This window comes from Petromyzon marinus, chromosome 29 (genome assembly GCF_048934315.1).
Source record: "Petromyzon marinus isolate PM22_M1 ecotype Great Lakes invasive population chromosome 29, UKy_Petmar_22M1.pri1.0, whole genome shotgun sequence".
NCBI lineage: Eukaryota > Metazoa > Chordata > Hyperoartia > Petromyzontiformes > Petromyzontidae > Petromyzon > Petromyzon marinus.
In genome coordinates this window covers 10,536,443-10,557,291 of record NC_133695.1, presented here as the reverse complement: position 1 = coordinate 10,557,291, position 20,849 = coordinate 10,536,443, and the positions used below count along the sequence as shown (strand labels likewise).

The following is a 20,849-nucleotide window of genomic DNA, read 5'->3' as shown; positions in this document are numbered from 1 at the left end:
TATATATAAAAATGCTTTATTCTGTTGTACACGCATGTGCGGTGCGTGTAAGTGTACACCTGCATGGCATAAATAAATGCCGAGCAGTGCCTTGCTCTGGCAGGCCAACACTGGGATTGCGTTTCAGAACGTGGCCACATCAATGAATTATTATTTACCTTCTCTTATTCGACGTCAACTGTGTCGTTACGCATGGTGCCTCCTAAAATAGATCCACCGTTAATCTCCGCAATATCAGACGGACTTTTTTTTACTTTTCACATGTTGTTATTGTTGTTGTTGCAAAGAGTTGGGAGAAGTGCATCTGATAATCCGGTAGCCGTGTGTGTGTGTGCGTGTGTCATCAGATTTGCATGACATTAACATTATTGGCAACCGGGCACAGGTATGGGGTGAGTATTACTTTACAGAGTGGTTCTTTTTTTTAGAATACGAAGAAAACGGTACTTATACTGAGACACGGTTTTAAAAGAAGTACAATTTAGTTGTGTAATTGTCGGCGAAACATAACTGTACTCGAATTGTGAATGTTCCTCCCCGACACACTGACCGGTGTGCTGAACCGCTAACTAATTGTCCACGTTGTGTTCACGTGACAAACCTTACTAATTGGCCGTGTCGGGTGGGGACCGGTTTCACAACACATTTATATCTACGCGATTTAATCTCCCCCCCGCCGCCCCGCCAAACCCTTATATGGGACTATCGTTTTTAATGGAAAAAGAATGGACAATGCACTGTAACATGATAACAAATGTAATGTTAACAGCTTCAAAAAGTCCAAGAGTCTCCACTTGTTCGCCATCGTTGTCAACACGTGCCCGGAATCTTCTCCAGGTGGCCTCCAGAGCCCGGAGGCAAATTTCTCGTGGTGTTGTTGCAAATTCTCCGAAGTGTTAACGTTTTTTTGAAGCACCCTGTATTGGTCGCGAAATTCTATTGGCACATGTCAAACCGAAATAAGTACCGTTCGGTTAAATTACGCTTTATAGTGTACGTCACAGCACTCAATACACACACACACACACGAGTGTGCTACGGCTCTTAAACGCACTTAAATCACTTTCGAGGCTTTAAACTGTGGGTTTCATTGAGCTCTGAGCTATAGGCTTCAATTAGCCGTAGAGTGCGGCGGTGAATTATGAAGGGGCTAAAACCGCAGGCGAACAAGGGGGCATTGCTGCCATCCCGCTTGGGCTCTCGCGTGGACGAGCGGTGTGCACAATAGATCTGTATGTTGGGCCTGCCAACGGAATGCTGTGGGGCTTTGGCGGCGGGGGGGGGGCGGAAACAGGAGCCTTCCACGCTGGTCAACACAGTCTCTGATCGGGCTGCATGCCGCTTCATGGGGGACTGCTATTGGTGGTGTTGTCCGTCGGTTCCCTCTTCCGTTCTCTACACGAGCAAAGGAGATATCGGCTCGGTTTCGCATTCCCGGGAAGGTGACATCCAGACGTCGGTGTACCATCCTCTCACTTATGGGTTTCCAAACCTGCACGAGGTAGCTTCGTTCTTCGGGTATGCACTTTGCACCATTTTACGAAATCACGTTCATCAATCAGCTGTAAAAAAAAGATGCATTTGCAAAATAACACTGCCTTAAACTATGAATGATAGGCGACGTTTCGGGCAAAACTCCTTCATCGCAAATTATATGATGTGAAGAATGCCATGACGTTTTACAGTTACACCTCAGCCAGCTTCTCGGTTGTGTATATATGTATGTGCTTTGAACCTCTTTCGCACTGTACGTAGTCAACCGTGCTAATCGGATGTGCTGGGGGAAGGACAATAAACTGAAAACACAAAGCAGTTCTCAAGAAATAAGTGCGTAGCTCCAGTGGATTCCTAATATCGGGCAGAAGAGCGTTCCAGACGGCCCGCAGAAGCGCATCTGAAAGCGTGCAATGCGGTGATCATCTCTGTTCGTTTAGAGAGAACTGATAAGGGAAATGCGTTTCATTGGTCTTGGTATTAAACACCCATGAACAGTGGTATGTGCTATGAACAAGTACCATTGCCCGAAACGTCGCCTGATATGTATTTTTTTCGTTTAAAGCCACATCGTTATTTATAAACGTTTTGAGGGTTTTTGTTTTGTTAATTATGCTTGCACGCCTCCGCCAACGCAGCAGCATCACCAAATAATTTTCCGATTCAGCTACGGGCCATTGCGTGCCGTGAGTACAAAACCAATCCAAGCCTTTGCTGCAAAGAGGCAGAGTTGCAAATGGAATGAGTGCGTCTGTTTTAAAACCTTGTTAACCAAATGTTTATTGGTGTAAAATAAATTCGGCGCCATATGAACCGTCGAGGAAACCCTCACCGGGGCCCAAGGAGTGTTTGAGGAGGCGGCTTACATTGAGACATTTGCCAAAATTAATTTTCAGTGTTTTGGATGTTTTCAATGAGAGCGCTTTTTTTTTTAAATTGAGCATTTTGTTTAACCGAGACAAAACATAGACGACACTCTTCATAGAGGTAGAGCCAACGAGTAGGGGGTATAATGCAATACAACCAGGTAGGGTGTTGACTGTTATGTTAGACGACTCTCTGTGTTGTATTGCATTATATTTCTAAGTTCACTAGGTTTATATTCTTAGTTCTTTCGGTAAAGTCACGTTGAAGGGAAACAACAAAATAATAAAATATATATAAAACAATAAAAATTCTCACGACGTTTCGACCATAACACAAACGGTCGTCTTCAGGTGTTTTTGTTATGGTCGAAACGTCGTGAGAATTTTTATTGTTATATATATTTTATTATTTTGTTGTTTCCCTTCAACGTGACTTTACCGAAAGAACTAAGAATATGAATTACTGCAGTCACGAAAGCTTTAAATCAAAATTCACTAGGTTTGTTTTCTATTTCATTTGTACCTGATGATGATCGCTTGTGTTGCAATCTAAACGTCGTTTGCTATTATCTAATTTTTATTTTCTTTCTACGTGACTTTACCGAAAGAACCAAAGAGTATCATTATATCTCCTTTTCCAGTAACAAAATGTAATAATAGGGGTTTTCCCCTTTTTTTCTGGCAACAAAACTGAAACCTTTTTTTTACTAGGATATATGTCTGCATTAACCACAATACCTGCAGTCAAAATGCAAACAAAAAACACACTATGATAATATATGCATTGTCCTTGAAATTGATTGGTCCACACCAAGGGACGGCTTTCTTTTGAGCCTCGTACCAATTGGTGCTCGACCAAATGACGCCAAAAGGAGTCCCTTGGAGTGAACCAATCAGTTTCAAGGACAATGCATATATTATCATAGTGTGTTTTTTGTTTGCATTTTGACTGCAGGTATTGTGGTTAATGCAGACATGAATCCTTGTAAAAAAAAGGTTTCAGTTTTGTTGCCAGAAAAAAAGGGAAAAACCCTATTACAACCAAAGAGTAATTCCTGCAGTCAAGAAAGTTCCAAATCAAGTTTGAGTACGGGGCACTTATTCCGCACGTATTTCGGACGCGAAAGGGTTTTCGTTTTTAATCTTCGTTAAATAAATATGACTCAGCAATTTCATAATGTTCGCAATGTCCGTGAAACCACGTACGTCGTGCACACACGTCGCATCAAAGCACTTGGGAATGAGCACGATAAGCCACTTCGTTGAGCTGTCATTCGTGGCCAGGTCGCTTGTGAAAAAGAAGCTAATATCTCAGTGGGCCTTACCTGGTGAGGTAAAAAATAAAAAAAAAACTGGTTTCGTTTGTTTTGCGTATATTTTTCAAGTGGTTTGTTTACCTTTCCCATACTTTCCACTCCGATCGTGTTTTTGTATTGTTTGTTGTTGTAACGTTCTGAACCGACCCCACTGGACATCTGTGCAAAAGAGCTTTATAGCTCATCGGATTCCGCCAGTATCAATAAATATTCTGATTACATTCTGTGATGTAGTCCTTCACATTTATGGCTAAGATCAGCACTTAAAGAGGCAGTGATATGACTTGTGCGCTATCGTGACCTTGTGAAAACATATTTTTGGGAAGTCAAATAACCTAAATATATTGAATTTAAATGCTAAACTCATCCTCATTGGGAGCGTGGTTTTAAAAAGCAAAGGAGCAGCCCTGCAATGCCTTGTTCATGCCACTGCTAGCAGAAGGGCCTCGCCTCGAGGGAGCTCTAGAGAGTTCCTCTAGAGAATATTTGGTCTACTCTTCCACGCTCTGGAAGAGGTAGTAGTACAGTATGTATGTATGTTGAACTTACTCGTTAAAGCTTGACTTAAAGCCCTCGTGCCTGCAGGAATTCATATTCTTTGGTTCTTTCGGTAAAGTCACGTAGGTAGAAAATAATTAAAGAAAAATTCATAACAAAACAAAAACCCACGACGTTTCGATCGCAACACAAGCGATCGTCCTCAGGGGAACAAATGCAGCTGGTGGACCATTGAGAGAAATATAGCGGGAGAGCTGCTTGAGCCAAATGCAGAGCCACTGCAACCAAAGGTTATAGCTCTGCGATCTTGCATTTACTTGCAAATTATATCTCTAGCCCCGCCTACTCCAAGCATATATAGCCCTTTGATGAGGCACTGCATTGGGAAAGTGCTGTTAGCGAGCAGCTCTGAAGGTCGATACGGCACAAGAAGGGGTGGCTGGCCAGCACCACGCCCGGCCGCCTTTGTCTCCTAGTGGGCATGTTTATACAATGCATACAGACACACACACTCACATTGCACCACTCAGCTTCATCAACGCAAAGGAGGGCACAGGATGAGTTCAGATAAACTTAAACAAAACTATATGTATTGTTTTATTTTGCCAGGAAACGCCCACTGAGCTATATAGCTCTTTATCAGAAGCGACCACTGGTCCTTGCGAGCAATGACTATTCCAGCAGTGGTAAAAACTGAAGCCCCAAAAAGTTGCTTGCCCTCCACCAACTAACTACTGGCAGGACGCCCCTGCTGCTTGGTGAGTGATGTTTGGCCTTCTCCTCCAGGCTCGCCAGACCTCTGGGACGAGGCGTGGGCACCAAAGCTTCACTCCATCGTACGCGCCCCTGCCGATCGACTAACTGTGGAATAACCAGTTAAACTATATATTGTTTTATTTTAGCAGGTAAGGCCCACTCAGTCTACATAGCTCTTTTTTCGGAAGCGACCTAGCGTTCCGTTTGCTCAAATAATTGCCGTTTACTCAAATGTAAAATGTTTGCAAGTTAAAAAAAAATTATGTCATGAACATGAAACATTGTGCCACCTTAAAAAAAGTGTCCGCCTTAAGACCACGATAATTAAATCGCACTTGCCTTCCGAGGATGCGGTCACCTTTTTTATTTATGCGAATAGAGTAATTGTACTACTTTTATTTGAAGGAATGTTTTAATTTCAAAATAAAAAAAATAATCAATTGAAATTAATCAAGCAATAAAATTCATCAGCAAATTAAAATTGGCCAAATATCCCTGTGCCAGCACCCTTCTTGACAAATGAGCCTTCAGACTTGGCTGAAATGCATTCGAATAAGGGGCGGTGTTAATGAGCTACCCTGTGATTAATGTCAGTGACCTGGGAATCAAACCCACGAGATACACACTGAGAGTATACAATGTATATCTCTTACACACACAACGACCCCCCGTGTAGCCTAAATATCATTGGAGCAAGTGCTGTTAGCGAGCACCTATTAAGGTACACGATTGGCTACTGGCCACACCATATCTGACTCACTTTACTTCTCTATCGCTGATGTTCACACACTTAACCCGGTACTCATTTGAGGCTAAGTATACATAGAGAATATCCAGGATATTTGTGCCACTCATGTTAGCTGCGGACAGGCATCAAACCCAGTCCTGCCGGGTTTGCAATGCAGTACGCTAACCACTGTGCCACAGCTCCCAACCACACACGTACACAAATCCCCTGTTGTATAGCCTGCACAGACTGTTGTGTCAAGTGACGTTCGCGAGCACATGAGAGTGGTGTAGCAAGTACCACACTCGGCTACCTTTAGCTCCCCATTGCAGAGGTCTACACACTGCATCAGATACTCAATTGAGACTGAGCCGACTTCGGGGATGCCCAGGACCCGTTCAGATATTCGCCACTGATGTTGAAAGTGAGCGGGAATGGAACTTGGGTCCCCTGGGTTCACAGCGCAGCGCGTGGACCACTCACCTCTATCACGCCCCAATACACTTGCATACTACATCAGCCGCCATTCACTACTAAGTGGCGGTGATGTCACCACAGCGATTGTGCCAGGATAGGTGCACTTTGAGGCTATCACGTGAAGTGTCAAAGGCTCGCTGACAAGACGTTACGGGACAGACCCAGGCGCCATGGGTCGGCTGACTGAGACGACCGGCAGATGCGCCAGCTGTTGGCCCCCTTGCCGTGCCAACATTTTCGACACCCAGCGCTCCGCCCGGTCCCCTGCCCGCACACCCACACATGCACACACGGAGCGAGAGACCCGCTCGACCCCCCTCCTCACCTGCGCGTCCGTGAGCCCCAGCATGGCCGCGAGCTGCCGGCGGTCGGGCTTGGTCACGTACTTCTGCACCTGGAAGCGCTTTTCGAGTCCCTTGCGCTGCAGGCTTGAGAAGACGGCCCGGGACCAGGCGCGCTTGCGCTTGAACGCGGCGCCCTGCAGGCACGGCCCGCCCACGTCCCCGCGGCACAGCGCCGCGTACGGACCTGCGCGGACGTCGCCACGGGTTTCGCCACGGGGGTTTAGCGTGCCGGCAAGGGGTTGCGGGGACGGCACAGGGCTTGTGGACTCGCGGCGTCCTGTGCCACTTCTGCGTGGGAGAAAGGTGTTGGGGTCGTTCGCGTGCGTGCGTGTGGGAGGGGGGGAGGGAGGCTGGGGTGTTTTCTCTGGGTTCTCTGGTGTCTTTTTCCCCACACGTACAATAAACACCGCACGAGTTGGCCGAAAACATCGTGATATGTAGAGAATTACAGAGCAATTGTTGGTGCGGGCTCACCCGCCTGGCAGCCTTCCAGCTTATTCCTCATCGATTGTGAGATGCAATTTGCATGAACGAGGCAATATAAAATTCGTCACTTGGCGGTTCGTTTGGATCTCTCGGCGCGGCCGTGGAAAGAAACAGTGGCAAGTTTCGAAAAAAATATCTCGCCTTCCAGCCCCACCTCCAGCATAAATACAAAGTCACAATCGAGAGGGGTCCTTCCCTCTCACGCATGTCGAATTAAAATTGGAGAGGCACAGACCAGCGATTGCGTGTCCATACCACTGCTGGCAGATCTGTCTCTGAGGTTTGGCTACGTATGGTGCGAAAAAAGTTCAACATTGCATACGATAGGGTCCAGCTAGTTTAGCCTATTCTTCCATGTTGGCCGGACGTCTTGGAAGCAGTGGGAATTGCCACCCAATTAATATTGCGGGGTGGACAGAGATGGTGGGTGGGGAAGGTAACAAAGGTTTCCACTATTTCATGACTGCTGTGCCGGGATATGGAATTCAAAACCGCCAACCTCTACAAAGTACAGTAAACTAAACAATATTTTATTTTACCAGGTAAGGCCCCACTGAGCTATATCGCTCTTTTTCAGTAGCGACCTGGCCACAAACGGTAGCTCAACGAAGTGGCTTTTCACGTGGAAATGCATAGCGGCAAAGTACTCTTAACGCGCGTTTCTAAATGTGGAGTGAAAAAGGGGGAGGACCCGGAGAAAAATCCACGTGACTTCGTAGAGAACAGGCAAAAATTCCAAATATACATGCGTCGAGGTCAGAATCGAACCCACGACCTCCTGTATAGCAGGCAAGGTGGTTAACCTCTCGTCACAGTGGAGCCCGTATTGTAAGACTAGTGTGCTAACCATTACACCATGGCAAAGCCGTAGCCATGAAGTCAACATTGGGCGGGACCAAATCTTCCGGGCTGTCTGGGGGTCCCAACCCAGAAAAATATCTAATTTTGAAAACTCAATTTGCTGCCAAAAATATTTTTAAAAATTCACTAACACATGGGGTGAACTTTTTTTTTTACAATAATGTCTAATAGTGCATTGTATTACATTGCTCTGTTTTTACTTTTTTTGACGATTTCTTGTTTCATTGTATGTAATGGCAGAGATTAGGGATTAATAAAGTACAACCATAACCACAATCATATAAACAGAAAGCTGTGCATTGATTTATATGAAGACAAGTACAGATATTGTGGCCAAGGTTTCGCAAATTGTTGTTTTTATTTTCATAGCATAGCAATTTTGTATATGTACGTATATATACATAGCAATATATTGGGGGGGGGGGAAATTTTGAGCATATTTGAATACGGGGGGGGGGGGGGTAATTACGGCCTTTCACCATGGGTACTCAGCTTCCATAGCCTACGTACACGAGATTGTAATCCGCTTTGGATGCGTTATATTGTATTCACATGTCGCACATATTTGGTTTTAGAATACACATGGCACATCTACAGACAACTATCATCAGAGCTTCAACATCACAGTTTCACAATTCATCAATATACGTATAAATAATATGTATTCGTACATTTGTGGCGTAAATATTTTTGCAACGTGGGCATTCACGAAGAATATCCTGTAGAATTAAAACTGAAAGTGCATGAAGAAGCGTATAGGGACGCAAGCCTTGGAAGTTGGAATAACATGGGAGACAGAAAAAGGAACACGAAGATTGGAGAGCATACACCGGTTAATGATGCATCTTTCAAACCGGTAAGTAAGTGTGTATGTTGAACTGCATCCGCGTCGTACATAGCCAACCGTGCTAATCGGAGGTGTGGGAGGATGGACAACAAACTAAAGACAAAAATTAGTTAGGAAGAAATTAGTTTTAAATCTAGATGTTTCAAAAGTGCTGAGCTCCAGCGGCTTCCTAATATCGGAAGGAAGAGCGTTCCAGACGGCCACGGAAGAAAAGTAAGTCGGGGACTTGGGCCGGACACCGTCGCAAGGTGGAGTTGACGATGGCTGATAGTCCAGAATAAACAACGGAGTGCAAGCCAAGGAATGGAACGCGACCCAAGGGGATGTCCACCGAGGATATGGAGCGGTGACACCAGTTCATGTCGCAAGGCGCCAGGTGAATTATTGTACAGAAGGATCGTGAAAGGTGGCGGTGGCTTGGGGAGGCCTTCATCCAGCAGTGGATTGACCACGGCTGACGGTGATATAGCGTGCTCTATGCGTAATGCCTACAGGGATCTATGTAGCGCATTTACACATACAAGTGAATGCTATCAACCACAGTGCACACATACCTGCATATATCTACACATATGTAGTCTATCCTTCATATATTTAAATTATATCGTGTGTTCGCATGTTTGGCTGCTGAAAGATGTCCACGTGCGAAGCCACTTCTCGTTGGGCTATCATTTGTGATGGCCAGGTCTCGTCTGCAAAAAATAACTACAGAGCTCAGTGGGGCCTTACCTGGTCAAATGAAAATAGAAGTAGGATTCATGTTGCACACTTTGTATCGGACTTTACGGCACACTCCACAGTAGGAAAATTACTTGGTCCACCGATTTATAGGTATTTTTTTACTGATAATGTAATCAATACAGAATCGTTCATCCTTGGACAAATATCTCATTGCTAGACCCTCGCATAAAATGCCACGAAACTCCGTAAATCGGAAATACACGTTTCTTTATGCAGTCGGTTGGTTGATGATTTATTACGATGAACAATATACTAACACCACATTGTTGTTATACCAGACGTGTATAACTAACCTGTAGCGGAAAATGATAACACTATCGATCACACAGCTATCACCATGCAATCCAATAGTCTCGCTCCTCTATCGTTTGCAAGAACTGCTTTTCATGTCTTTAGGACAGATTTTTGTGTTTCGTTAGTTGTCCGATTAGCACGGTTGTCTCCGTACGGTGCGAAATAAGTTGAGCATATTAATTGTACAAATACCTAACATCACAAAAACACACATTGAGAGCGCACACTGTATTATGTGCGTCACGTGCATCATTTTGTTCGCATTAATGCACGCAATTGCGTGGGACACGCCATTCACTTTTAGCAACGTGTGCATATCGAGATGGCCTACAGGATTTGCAGTCGGCTTACGATCTCTCTACACCGGATCGCGTTTCAACCGAGTAAGCCTCGTGGCGTTGTTACCAAGCCAGGGAGCATGCCGCTGCAGGCGAGCTATACGACTACACAGGCTGCCTCATAGCAGCATCAGCAGCCAAACACTCGGGGCGGGAGTCATAGCGACGTGGAACAACAAGCACACGAAGCCGCCCACCCCTCCCACGACCTGATCTTGCGTCTGCAGCTACTGCTGCTGGAGGTGGTAGTGATGGATAAAGCTGTGGGCACTGTGGGCCACGGATTCATTCACGGTTTCCGTTGCGTAGCGTTGAACAACACGCGCTAAAGAAGCTCCTCGTCATGAGCAGCAGCAGCACGTGGACGCGAAACGTCAGGCATCGTGCCGAACAACGCATGCGATACAGGACCGTGAACACATCGGTAGAGCTGTACAGCGCAACAGCGAGATCCGCCGCCTTTCAGTACGAGTCGGTATCCGAATGTTGAATGTTTCGCCCATGTTGTGTGGCACTCTACGTTAATTCATATTCTTAGTTTTTTCGGTAAAGTCACGTTGAAGAGAAACAACAAAATAACAAAATATATATAAAACAATAAAAATTCTCACGACGTTTCGACCATAACTCAAACGGTCATCATCAGATGATCATCAGATGATGACCGTTTGAGTTATGGTCGAAACGTCGTGAGAATTTTTATTGTTTTATATATATTTTGTTATTTTGTTGTTTCTCTTCAACGTGACTTTACCGAAAAAACTAAGAATATGAATTACTGCAGTCACGAAAGCTTTAAATCAAAACTCTACGTTAAACTTCGTTCGCGTTGCCAACCGTGCAAATCGGAGGCCTCTGTTACTGCATCGTTCATAAACACGCTGCCCTACCATGGAGCACGTGATCAGTGTTACGTTACGTAATCACACTGATTGGTAGAGAAAAGCCAAGTCCACTTTCTGTCTACGCGTCTAAATACCGCGTGCTTTGTGTGTGTTTTAAGATAGTTTAAGTCCGCCAGCAGCTTGGCTTGGGCAGCCCATTATTATCAAGCGGCAGAATTTGTTTAAGCAGGCAAACTCTGAACCGGTTTCGACATTTCGGGTAGTCATCAGCACTCTGATATTCCACGTAAACTATGTCAAAAAATCAGTAACGAACGGACTCATTGCCGTGGGGCAGACACCCATTTAACATTTGGGGACGACGTTTCGCTGGTACATAGCTACAGCCAGCAAAATGTATCATTGTGGCGTCACAGTGGCGAGATGTTAACTACCTCGCCTGGTATGCAGGAGGTCGTGGGTTTGACCCTGATGCCTATATATTTGGAGTTTGTGTGTCGCTCTCCCCGTGGTCGGGAGGATTTTTCTCCGGGTCCTTCAGGTTTTTCCCACAACGTTTAGAATCAACAACATGTGCTTCGAGTATTTGGCCGCTATACAGTTCCACATGATAAGCCACTTCGTTGGGATTTCATTTGTGGCCAAGTCGCTTCTGAAAAAGAGCTATAGAGCTTCAGCGGTACTTGCCTGGCAAAATACAACATAGTTTTTAGTCATGTGACTTCCTTTGCCAGTACCAAAATATGAGAATAGGTTTTCCCATTTTTTCTGGCAACAAAACAGCTGTGTTAAGATGTTAAACACCAAACTGAAACCTTTTACAAGGAATCATGTTACTGCATTAACCACCATACTTGTGGTCAGAATGCAAACAAAAACATACTCTGATAATATATGCATTGTCCTTGAAACTGATTGGTCCACACCAGAGACAGCTTTCGTTTGAGCCTCGTCTCAAACGGTGTTAGACCAAAGGATGCAAAAAGGCTTTTTGGCGTCCTCTTGTGCTATAGAGTCGATAAATACTGCTATAGAGTCAGTATGTACTACTGTAGTGATAGCAGGTACCACCACAGTCGGTATGCACTGCTGTAATCATAGCAGGTACCACCACAGTCAGTACGCACTGCTGTTAGATTTTTAAGAGTAGTTTTGAAATATTTGTTTTGCCAGGGCAAAGCCGGGTATATAAGTAGTATTATATAAAAGTGACATCGTACGTACTTTTCTTAATATTGTATGCGCTAAAGTGACCCATATGCCTGCCTGAAACAGCACTTAGCAACGTAACAAAGTGTGTTTATTAACAAGCCTGACTCTGCTGATGAGACCCAAAATGTCGAATCCGGGTCAGTGTTTGTCTGCTTGAACTAATGCTGTTATTGAAAAGGACTTAACCTAAGTCCGGAGGCCCGCTGGTTGATTGCCTAGGACAGTTACATGTTCTTCACGTGGAGAGATTGGCTTTAGTAAATCATTTATTTAAGTCCTATCATGCACATTTGGCCATGATATGAAATCACAGCATGCCTTATACGCTGTAATTTATGTTGCCAAAAATGTGGCTATTTATTTATTGAGTCCGTATATTGTACGTGTAACATATATCTGTGCTACCACAGTTTAAACCCGAACTATAAATATATATGATGATGTGCCTATTTGTTGCTGCATTTACACAGAGCAGTATGCACTTAGCACTATAAATACCTTCAGTGGTTCTTTATGGATAGACTTAGTATAGATGCTACTATAACTGCTCTATGTACACGTAGACTGCCGAGAAAATGTATAATGCTCAGTAAATGCCATCCGCTGTGGTTGAGTGAGGCTGGTGTAGGTCGTGCACTGATTGCAGCAGCGACAGCAGAAAGCCATACGCTTGGCTGTGTCGTTTGTATTGCACTCAATAGAGCAGTGGTTCTTAACCTGGGGTGCACGCACCCCCTTGGGGTGCAAGATGCCCTTTGTGGGCGTGCGAGACATGGCCAGGCTTTTTTTGAGAAGGTAAATCATCGGAAACACAAATTAAGCACGTGAACGTTAAGTACAACTCCATTGTTTCATCAATCCCGATGTGTTTATGAACATCATGCAACGAATGAGAACCAAAGGGGTGCAAGTCTGCAGTGAAGGGTGAGAACCATTGCTATAGACGATTGTGACCGGTGCGAGTTCCAAATGATGCTCAAAGAAGCATTAGACTCTGGAAAATTGTGCACAGTCGATTCCTTGCTCACGTATAAAGCAGCGTTCTTCATTGTAAGGCCACCGCGGGCCACTGGCGGGCCCCTGGTGGCCTTGAGTACGGCCCCCTGACGTGCGGCCCCCAACAATACACAACACGTGACAGCACCCCCCATCATCATTGTGCTGCTGCTGTCAAAGCCACAATGGTTTCAGATGCGTGACGGCCCTCACCCCGGTGATGTCTTATCGGCGAAAGTAGCCCCCCCCCCCCCCTCTGAAAACGAGTGAAGAACGCTGGTTGTAAAGCATTACAAATAATGAAAGCTAATGTTGTTGTTGATAATTGGTGCCATCCACAATAGTCCTGAACGTGGGTTGATTGACTTCACTCAAAGGGGCAGCGTCTGCCCAAGCTGAACACGAATACCGCACGTTGTATAATTCAATGTCAATATAAAAAAACACCTTTTTATGCGTACAGCTTTCACAACCAAAATTACGATTAGTAATTGTTTGATTTTTTTTCAGGTTAAATAAGGGGTTGGAACACCTGCGGCTCCGGTGCCGCATGTGGCTCTTGAAATATTGAGAGTGTTTTTTTTTACTGATTAAAAAAAAAATATGGGTCTACTTATTATTTTGGTTTGCCGACCCCTGGGTTAGATCGCCTAGAGGTGTAAGGTAAAATTGCTTCACTTAAACCATCCGCCAACAGACAGAGAATGATCAAATCCAACTTATCACGTGGGAAAATACGCCAAATGATAAATGCCGATCAATCATCGTGCAGACAGGGAGCAGACGCAAACGATTGTCCGTCTCAAGTTCTGAGCCAGGCGAGGCAAGTGCACGTTCCTGGAGAAAGGAAGCACCGTGCGGACCACTCGCGACGTTCCGCAGGGCTCTGCTCACCACGTGGTACTCGTTTTACCGACCCTGTGGGTGGGGGGGATAATGATGAAGGGCTGAGCCAACACTGACTCCAATTATAATTTCCGTTATTGCTTATTACAGTTCAAAGTTTCGCTGCGCTTCAATCTAAACACTGAACGCCAAGGCCCAAATATTAATAAATGAAGGAAGAGCTTCGTTAGTCTCGTGGCAAAGCTGTTGCCGTGCACAATCTCCAAGCTAGAACAAGGCAGTGAAGTAGGCCTGCATGAGACATTTCTCCAAATAACCATCATAATAAAGGTTTTTTTCGGGTTCAATCGCGTAAATGTAAATGTGTCGTTAAAGCCGCCACCAGCCGACACAGCCAATTAGTAAGGTTTGTGACGGAAACAAAACGTGACCTAATTTGATACTACTTCAGCACACCAGAGTGTTGGAGAGTAAATCCACGAAATTTACAATTTGAGTACCGTGACGTTTCGCTGGCAATTACATCCAGCTTCATCGGGCGACTTTGCTAGAATTGTGGGTTCACGGCGCATTCATATGTACGTGATTTTAATCCATCAACGACGTTATTCTGTGTAAGATTGGTCGCGAAAGACTACGTGTTAAACTCATAACATCCCAGTCCAGGCTCAAGAAGAACGAATCCTGTATTCCTCTGCCACCCAATGACTCCCCTCCCTCTCTCCTCTTTTTATAAAATAAAGACGGCCCTTGTCTCTGTGCAACTTCTCGAGATGCGGTTACTCTTAGGCGTGCGTAGTAAATCCACTTAGTAGTGTGTTGGTGTATTGAACTGTCAATCGGTTGATGCAGTGTGCATTTTTTGGGCTAGGATGTTTACACTCAACGCTAATAATACCAAGGAAGTTCATATCTTTAGTTTGGCCGAAGACAGCTTGTGGCAGACTCGTGACATCTGAAGACACAAATCGTGAAGACGTGACTTTTCCCTTTAACACGTAGCCTTTCGTGACCAATAGTACGATGCACATTTGATTAGCGGATAAGATGGCGCGGGTATTTTGTGTGTCGTGCAGCCTCCTCCACCCAACACACAGGGTTTTCCGCGTGATGAACAAACATGGCAACGTTTTGCTGCTTCAGCACCACGGGGGTATTGTTGGAGAGCAATCCATTACCATCAGTTGGGTGCACAACGTTAACGCCGGTGCAGTTACGACCGGCATCATCATTGTGAGTTGCTCTCCAAACAGGGTGTGGCAACCAAAACAACAACAACAAGATAACAAAAACATTCGAATTCGGAAAAAAAACCCCCTAAATATTCCATTAGCCGCAATGCACTGTGGTGGCGAACACGAGACGGTGGGATCTTAATAAAGAAGTTCACGAAACAGTCCGTAATGAGCCGCATGCGGCTCCTGAGGTTGCCAACCCCTCCTCGACAACGACACACCGGTGTGCTGACGCCGTAATACACAGTGCCGGATTACCCGAGTAGCAAATGTAGCTACACATATAGTAGCTACAGATGTAGCTACGGGCCCCGCACTTTCAAGGGCCCCGCGCTAAATGATTTTCAAGCTATCAATTCCGGTTCAGTGATTCTGCACTTGCTCTATTACTATAGTACTATACCGCCTTCAACATTTATGAAAGACTGGGCGTTTAAGGTTAGCGATTTGCCGTATTATTTGGCTGTATAGCAAATGAAAAAATACAATTTATTTGTATACAAGTTAAAAATGTTGTGCTTTAATATTTCAGTGTTTATTTATTTAGGACCCCTTTATAACATACGCTACAGGCCCCGCACTAGCTTAATCCGGCACTGCTAACACATCAGTGCGTTTGTTCATCATGTGACGACTTCATACATTGGCCGTGTCGGATGGTGAACAGGCACGCATTTTACGCCTGCGATCTGACCCAAAAGTGTATGATGAAGCGCGTCTTTTCTCCATTGTATTTCTCATAACAAAATCAATTTCACGCGATCTTGTTCTCGCGTTGTTGCAGTGCTCTAGCGTGATGTTATTCATTTCTAGGCGTTTTATCCTCTCTGGTCGAACTTTCATGAGTTCTTCAGAGCCATTCAGTGGTAGCAGAATACGTGTTCATATTGGAGGAATCTGATGAGCTATGAAGCTTTTTTCCACAGATGTCCAATATAGCTGTTCTAAGTCGCTAACTGTTGTTCGTTAAGGGGTCGTCCATAAATGACGTCACGCGATTTTTGACCCCCCCCCCCTCTTCGTCACACGGCGCCAAATAAAGTCAGACCCCCCTTCAAATATGACGTCACAAAGCCCCCACCCCCCCAAATAAAATAAAACATGCTTCAAATTGCTTGAAATTATTGTCATTGCAGTGCGCATTTAACGTGCCGCTGTTGTAGGAGATTAAAAAGTCAAGATAATTAAGTAGAACGTGTTGTGAATATTTATTGAAAGTTGCGCATTTTTACGTGACGTCACATTTCTCAACCCCCCCCCACCCCCCCTTCGTCACACATCGTCACAAATGTCTGAACCCCCCCAGGTGCGTGACGTCATTTGTGGACGGCCCCTAACCGCATGTAAGTATAGCGGTAAGCCTACAGAGATGTGTCCTACGCCTACGCATAACAAGACCGGAGATTGCACGATGCATATTATCTAAGAACAACATTACAGGGAGCACTTCTTTCACCATCGTTCAATATGTCTAAAATAAATCCAAGTTGTGCAACGAATATGGATATTAATCTTTAGTTCAGTGTTGATGAACCTTCAGTTTGGTGTTGATGGACCTTCAGTTCGGTGTTGATGAATCTTCAATTCAGTGTTGATGAACCTTCAGTTCGGTGTTGATGAACCTTCAGTTCAGTGTTGATGAACCTTCAGTTTGGTGCTGATGGACCTTCAGTTCGGTGTTGATGAACCTTCAGTTCAGTGTTGATGAACTTTCAGTTCGGTGTTGATGAACCTTCAGTTCAGTGTTGATGAACCTTCAGTTCAGTGTTGATGAACCTTCAGTTCGGTGTTGATGAACCTTCAGTTCAGTGTTGATGAACTTTCAGTTCAGTGTTGATGGCTCTTCAGTTCGGTGTTGATAAATCTTCAGTTCCGTGCTGATGAACCTTCAGTTAAGTGTTGATGAATCGTCAGTTCAGTGTTGATGAATCTTCAGTTCGGTGTTGATGAATCTTCAGTTCAGTGTTGATGAATCTTCAGTTCGGTGTTGATGAATCTTCACTTCAGTGTTGATGAATCTTCAGTTCGGTGTTGATGAATCTTCAGTTCGGTGTTGATGAATCTTCAGTTCGGTGTTGATGGACCTTCAGTTCAGTGTTGATGAATCTTCAGTTTGGTGTTGATGAACCTTCAGATCAGTGCTGATGAATCTTCAGTTCAGTGTTGATCAACCTTCATTTCAGTGTTGATGAACCTTCAGATCAGTGCTGATGAATCTTCAGTTCAGTGTTGATCAACCTTCAATTCAGTGTTGATGAACCTTCAGATCAGTGCTGATGAACCTTCAGATCAGTGCTGATGAATCTTCAGTTCAGTGTTGATCAACCTTCAATTCAGTGTTGATGAACCTTCAGATCAGTGCTGATTAATCTTCAGTTCAGTGTTAATCAACCTTCAATTCAGTGTTGATGAACCTTCAGATCAGTGCTGATGAACCTTCAGATCAGTGCTGATGAATCTTCAGTTCAGTGTTGATCAACCTTCAATTCAGTGTTGATGAATCTTCACTTCAGTGTTGATGAACCTTCAGTTCAGTGTTGATGAACCTTCAGTTCGGTGTTGATGAATCGTCAGTTCGGTGTTGATGCACCTTCAGTTCAGTGTTGATCAACCTTCAGTTCAGTGTTGATCAACCTTTAATTCAGTGTTTATGAATCTTCACTTCAATGTTGATGACTCTTCAGATCGGTGTTGAGGAACCTTACAAGAAGAAAACGCTTCCCTCCCAGCTACAACTTTCACACTCGATACGCCCAGTGTCCTCCGCCTGTTAGCTGGCTGTCCCACGTCAGTGTCCAGAGTTTATTCATTGCAACAACAACAACAAAAACACATGAAAGTCACTTCAAAGGCTTTTTGTTTGTTTCTTTTTTATCACAAAGCCTCAAACTTGTATCGGACAGTCCTGTCCAAATAGCCTCGGGCATACAATTACATGAAATACAAGGACCAATTGGATTTCGTGTCTGTTTGTTTAACAGTCTCTGAGTAACAGAATGCGAGATTACAGCAGCGCGGTGGCTATGCTGTGCGGGCCCTATAATCCAGCACTGCGGAGGCAGTAGCGAGGCTTGCCGGGTCGCACAGATGTTGTTGTGGAACTGCCTTCCCGTAGACGTCGACGATGCAAAGCCATACCCTGGCTCGCCAGGAGAAGGCGGTGCAACAGTAGACGAGAACTCCACCTGTTCTGCCTCTATGGGATACAATGTTGTCTCCTCGCACGTGTGCGTTTTCTCCGGGTCCTCCGATTTCCTCCCACGTTAATAAGCACTCAATTTTTTGGCCGATAAATAGAGGACCGCAGAGCTTGGGCAATCATTGGCGCCTGCTCACCGCGTGGCCGCTGCCTTCCCGCTCGCCCGTGGTTTTTCGCGCCTCTGAGTCATTCTCTCTTTAGGAGAGCGAGCGAGTGAGCGAGCGCCGCGGGGTGGCGGCACGTTGCATGTCGATATTATCGCCACTATTACTGCTCATAATGACGACAGCTTCAGGGCGCTGACCACCAGGGTGCTGTTATATACTCCTTAAAGTGGAAAAGTCTGCAAAACGAAACTCAATATGTTCGCTAGATGCCGCTGTATATGCCTTCTAAAGTCTTCAGAAATGCCACTCTTGTCTTGCTCACGCTATCGCTGGCAGAAGCACCCTCCACTAGATGGGGGTCTTGAAAGCGCATTTCTAGGGATTTTGGCCTACTCGTCCACGGCGGAAGAGGTGGAAGTACCCACACTCTACGCCACTGACACGGGACTCACTCTCAGTGTGCCCAATTATACTGCTGGGTGGACAAATGTAGGATTTAAAAACAGTGGATGGATGTCATGATCCTCAATGCACACGTGTAACTCGCTGCTGAATCTGAATCGTGTCCCTCTCCCCAGATAGTCGCTGAATTATAATAATGTACAAATGTAAATGGCACACAGCATTCTCTCTCGTAGAGACAGAGCAACTCAAAGGCACACACTAACAATTGTCCAAGCTCTGCCGTCCACTATAAATGAAGGTATTATCCACCAATTACTGACTGTTTACATGTGGGAGGAAATAGGAGCACCTGGAAAAACTCCACACGTGCGAGGGGACAACGCTCTATCCCATTCAGATGGAACAGGTGGGAGTTCACAACTTTGCTGTACTGCCTCCTCCTGACCATCCAGGGTATGACGCCTCCTTAACGCTCACGGTAAGGGAGTTGAGCAACATTTGTATGGTGAAACACCAACCCTCGCAGCCTCCACAGTGCTGGATGACAAGCCACGTGCAGCATAGCCACCACCACGGCCCGGATTTGTCGCTCGTCGCTTTTGACAATATTTTTTTGCCTCAGAAAATGCAAAAGTTCACCGTAGATCTGGTCACAGAATCGTTAAATCTGCAACAATACTTGGCAGACGATGGAGAAAAGGGTACAGACTGGGGTATTGGTACCACCCAGAATGGCAAATGCTAACAATGCTTTTTTAACCATTGTGTTTCTATATAACGAATATGTATCATATCAAGTTCAAGGTGGTAGTTTTCAATGGTACAAAACACATGCGCTTTGAAAGCACCACGGAATGCGAGAATAAAGAGTGTCCATGAAGCAGGATAAGGGTGTTGCTCATGGTACATACTGACGATAATGGACACTGCAGAATCAGAATCTTTATTTATACCGGAGGAATCCGATGTGCTATGAAGCTCTTTTTTTACAGATATCCATTTAAGGGCAGAACGTTACAACAAACAATACAAAGACATGATAGGAGTTCAAAGTATCGGAATGTTGAATGAAATCACTTAAAAATTACGCAAATAAAACTAAATTTGTTTGCTCTTATCAGGAAAAAGGCCACTATTGCTATTAGCGTCTTGTTTTAGAAGGAGGTGTCGTAAATGATAGCTCAACGAAGTGGCTTATCATGCACATTCTCAAGTGCTTTGATGCTTAATGTTTGTACGACAAACACGGAACCACAGACATAACAACAATACAAAAACACATGATAGGAGTGCAAAGTATCGGAAAGGTAAACCAATCACTTAAATAATATATATGAATAAAACGAAACAGTTCAACACGTATGCTTTCGCGACCAACATTATTCATAATCGAGGCTTTTGGGGTCGATCGCATTAATATAAATGCGTCGTTACACCCGCCCCAAAATTTAAAAATCGTGTTTTTTTATATTTTACCACGTTAACAATTTCTCCCACATGGTGGTAACCATTTCGATTTAAAGTTTTCGTGACTGCAAGGATTCATCTTCTTTGGTTCTTTCGGTAAAGTCACGTAGAATGGATGTGTAGGCTTTGACTTTAACATAGCTATTTCTGTGACCAGTCACAAGCTAATCCCTCAACTGTTTCAATGCTAACTTCTCCTGTTTGATTTTTAAACCCCTTTGTCAAGGTGCCTCACTTCTCTCAACCAGCTTAAAAGACGCTGCCGAATCTTAGCAGCGTTCATTGTAGCTATGTCGTCCCGACAGGTTTGTTCCTTTCACCTGAAGAAGGCCACGTGCGTTGTGGCCGAAACGTCGTGAGAATTTTATTGTTTCATTTTATTATTTCATTCTCATTCTACGTGACTTTACCGAAAGAACCAAAGAAGATGGTGGTAACCAGCCCAGAGTCAGCCCACCCGTCACTCGTCGCGCACGGGGGCTGACTTTGGGC

At 44.7% G+C, this 20,849-nt stretch overlaps 1 protein-coding gene across 1 annotated transcript in view; it reads right to left on the bottom strand.

Annotated features, from left to right (window-relative positions):
- LOC116947175 (uncharacterized) overlaps positions 1-20,849 on the bottom strand; it is a 65,033-nt gene that overhangs the window by 11,867 nt on the left and 32,317 nt on the right. The window contains exon 3 of the mRNA XM_032962629.2: positions 6,460-6,662. Coding sequence (XP_032818520.2) covers positions 6,460-6,662 — 203 coding nt within the window. The remainder of the gene's footprint in view (positions 1-6,459; positions 6,663-20,849) is intronic.